At 45.1% G+C, this 3,587-nt stretch overlaps 1 protein-coding gene across 5 annotated transcripts; it reads left to right on the top strand.

Annotated features, from left to right (window-relative positions):
• The first annotated feature begins 622 nt into the window (after positions 1-622).
• Positions 623-2,691, top strand: LOC103125524 (cornifin-B-like). Of its 5 annotated transcripts, none has more exons than XM_060200980.1 (3): positions 636-743; positions 1,886-2,068; positions 2,273-2,691. In XM_060200980.1, the coding sequence occupies exons 2-3, from the start codon at positions 1,904-1,906 to the stop codon at positions 2,390-2,392; spliced, it is 285 nt and encodes a 94-aa protein (XP_060056963.1). In that variant the 5' UTR covers positions 636-743; positions 1,886-1,903; the 3' UTR covers positions 2,393-2,691. The 5 variants fall into 5 exon arrangements, with proteins under 5 accessions (XP_007536375.1, XP_060056963.1, XP_060056962.1 ...); XM_060200979.1 differs by having other exon boundaries at positions 2,207-2,691; XM_060200978.1 differs by having other exon boundaries at positions 1,886-2,137.
• Positions 2,692-3,587: the final 896 nt, after the last annotated feature.

The following is a 3,587-nucleotide window of genomic DNA, read 5'->3' as shown; positions in this document are numbered from 1 at the left end:
AAACAAGATCAGAAGAGAAAACACTAAGCATAACTTGGGCTGAAGTTAGCGTATTGCACCAAAGTAAAAGTCTCCGGGGTGGGTGGAAGGTTCAGGTCCTGGAACAGGATGGCAAAGGACCTAGTGGGGGTTGAATTGTTATGTGGAAAACTGGGAAATGTTAGGCATGTACAAACTATTGTATTTACTGTCTACTGTAAAACCTTAATACCCCAATAAAGAAATAATGATAAAAAAGCTTTCCCCAGTGTGAGATACTTGTAAAGCAATCATTTAATCTTTCCTTTATTCTCTTGATCTGAGTCAGTAAGAGATGGATGATCAGACAACCTGCATATTACTTCCAATGACAGGATCTGCCTGAAGAATAAAAAGTACCTACTGTCCCCTCATCTACCTCAGGCTAAATATAGGGGTAGTGTTCAGGAAGCATGGTTGGCTGTGACCCAAGGAGCCCCAAACTTCCTTAGATTTAACTCATCACCACCCAAGAATCTTGTTTGTTGCCAAAGACTGTCTCACCTCCCAGGGTGGACAGCCTTGAGTGGCATCACTGTCAAGACAATAACCACCAAAATCATTAAGCCAAAGATTTTCATACAAAGGTTGGAATTAAGATAGAGTGGCCAAAAACACACACCCACTTCCTTAAGGTAGGACTGGGTCTTGGTATAAAAACCCAGCTGGCCCAAGATCCACACCAAAAGCAAGAGGCTCATACCTTGAACTACTCTGCATTGCAGGTGAGTCTGTCGTTTAACATTTCAGCCCTATTTTTTCTCCTTGATGTCTTTTGCTAGTCCAGGGGCATAGATTAAATGTAATTACACCTTTCCTTAGAGATAGTAACTAGATCATCTGGATAATTTGATTAAGTTATAGACATAAAAGTTGGAATCGGGAAAGATTTCTGTCAAGATTAAAATTAAGAGGAGGATATGGATTATAGCCCATTGCCAGGGTGCTGTTAGTGAACTTTTTATTCTCCATCTGGATTTATGAAAAAGCTTCAGTGTAAAGGGCTTTTGCACTAGGCAATTTCATTGATCAGAGACTAATTTTCCTCCCAACTATTATTTGTAGACCCAACAGAAGACAGAGCCTAGGGGAGAAATTTGTAGACATGGTGTATGGAAAGTACTTAGCACAAAGGGTAGTGCAGATTACCTTCCTCACTGGTGCCAATGAGGAAGGTAATCTAGGATCTACCAGAGAATCAGGGAGGAAAGCCCTGTGGACTGAGCATGTTTGGACTCTAGAAAGCATACTCATGGAGGATAATGTGAGCACCAGCTCAGAGAGGGAGTCCTTGCATTTGGGGAGTATTGTGTATTTTTTTATGAGAGCTTAGCATCCAAGGAGAAAGGTTCCAGACTTTTGACTGTAATCTTTTTGTTAACCTGGTTGAGTGCACACATTATCATGCACAAGTGTCAGGTTCAAACCCCTGGATCCATCTGCAGGAGAACACATCACTAACTAGGAAGTAGTGCTAGAAATCTCTCTCTTTCTCTATCCCTCTCTATGTCTCTTTTTCCTCTCAATTTTTTCTGTGTCTTTATTGCATAAAATAATTTTCAAAGAATTTATTTTTAAAAAGATCTCAGGCCTCAGTCAAACCCAGGAAACAGCCAGGTTGTCTGTGTTATAAGGTGGGTTCTAAAACAAGAGTGTGAATAAAGACAGAAGGGTCAACTATGAACTTCTCTTCTGGGGAGTGCAAGGGGCTCACCAACATTACTGTTGATGTCATTTTGGGAAAGCAGGACATAACTAAAGGGAGACTCTAGTTTTGGAGAGACATGAAGTGAGGCACATGGGCCTTAACCATGACTTGTTCTTGCTTTACCATCCACTGAGCAAGCTTGTCTGTGTGTGTGGGCAGGTGCAGCCTCCTCTGAAGATGAGCTCCTATCAGCAGAAGCAGACCACCATCCCACCCCCTCAACTGGAGCAGCACCAGGTGAAGCAGCCTTGCCAGCCTCCACCTCAGCAGCCTCCAGTGCCCTGTGTGCCTGACGACATCAGCGATCCTGGCCAGACCAAGGTGCCCCTGCCTGGCATCAAGGTCCCCCTGCCACAAGAGCCTGTCCACCCCCAAATCCCTCATCCTGTTGACCCCCTGCCTGGCATCAAGGTCCCCCTGCCACAGGAGCCTTTTAACCCCCAAGTCCCCCATCCAGTTGACCCCCTGCCTGGCATCAAGGTCCCCCTGCCACAGCCTATCAAGCCCCAAGTCCCCCATCCTGTGGACCCCCACCCTGGCATCAAGGTCCCCCTGCCACCACAGCCTGTCAACCCCCAAGTCCCCCACCCTGGCACCAAGGTTCCAGTGCCACCCACTCCAGTGGTCACTCCAGGACCAGGGCAGCAGAAGACCAAGCAGAAGTGACATGGTCCACAGCCACCATTGCAGCTGGCCACCCCTTGATGATAACCACCTTCTCCTCTGTCTGTGCTGTGTAGAACTTGCCATCCCCTTGAGTCAGAGGGTCTTTCTTATTTGCATCTTAAGTAGATGTGCTTTGAAGTTTCTTGTTCTCCTCGCTTTGGAGTTCCCAGAGACCTCTGAATTGAGTAGAGACTCTTAGTCATGGCCTTCAGCTACTCACTATTCATCTGCAGAGGGATCTGGGTTGGTAAGAAATGCATGTTTCCTGCTCTGTCCTCATTAAATCCCTTTTAAACTCACTCTCGACTCTGTGTGTCATTGGGTGACTCTGTGCCTCCCCGGCTGTCCCATCAGGAGTAGGACCAGCAGACCAAGACAAACTGGCACTGACATCATTTATCTAATCCTGGTACCATGTGTTCCTATAAATCTGTGTGTGTGATGGCACTCAGGAGCATCCCGGGAATGGCAATGGAGCTCAAGTTTGTCCCCCAGGCAGCCACACCTGGGGCAGATCTCTCCTCTCTCACTGCATTGAGTCATGCCTGAGTCCTGTGGTGCTGACTCCAAGCCAGCTCACATCCTGAGTACCCTGACTCCAAGGCATCAGATTGCTCCCCAAAATCTATTCTATGGTGTTCAACTTTCAATGACCTGGCCTACATAAAAAAAAAAAAAAAATGAATCCAGTGTTTTAAGACAGGAGATAGTTCTAAGTCAGTCTTTAGGAACAACAACCCATTTAACGAGCAATCAGCCACAGAGTTGGGAAATTGCAGGTCATTACATTATAAATATTAGAAGTGAAAGCAGACTTAAGGAGTATCTGATAGAGCCATGTCTTTTTTATCTAGAAGCCTGGGATGTGTTGAAGTGGATATGGTGCTAGACTCTCACATATGATGTCCCTAGTTTGGCATGATACTTCATGTACCAGAGTGATGCTCTGGTGTTCTCTCTGTCTCCTCTCTCTCTCTCCCTTTCTCTCTCTCTCTGTCTCTCATTTCCTTTGATCACTTGTTACCTCGGTCTCTTTATTATCTCTCTCTTATAAATATTTTTAAATGAATGAAATACATTGGAGCCCATACTTAGTATAATGGCCCAGAATTTGTTTCTGCATCATACTTAGAAACCAGTTTTCAGTTCCCTGTAGTTGTCTTTCTTCTGTCACCTAAGCTTATTTTATTTTATT

This window comes from Erinaceus europaeus, chromosome 11, assembly GCF_950295315.1.
Source record: "Erinaceus europaeus chromosome 11, mEriEur2.1, whole genome shotgun sequence".
In the NCBI taxonomy this organism is placed as follows: domain Eukaryota; kingdom Metazoa; phylum Chordata; class Mammalia; order Eulipotyphla; family Erinaceidae; genus Erinaceus; species Erinaceus europaeus.
The sequence above is the reverse complement of the archived record's forward strand: the minus strand, read 5'-3'. Positions and strand labels throughout refer to the sequence as shown.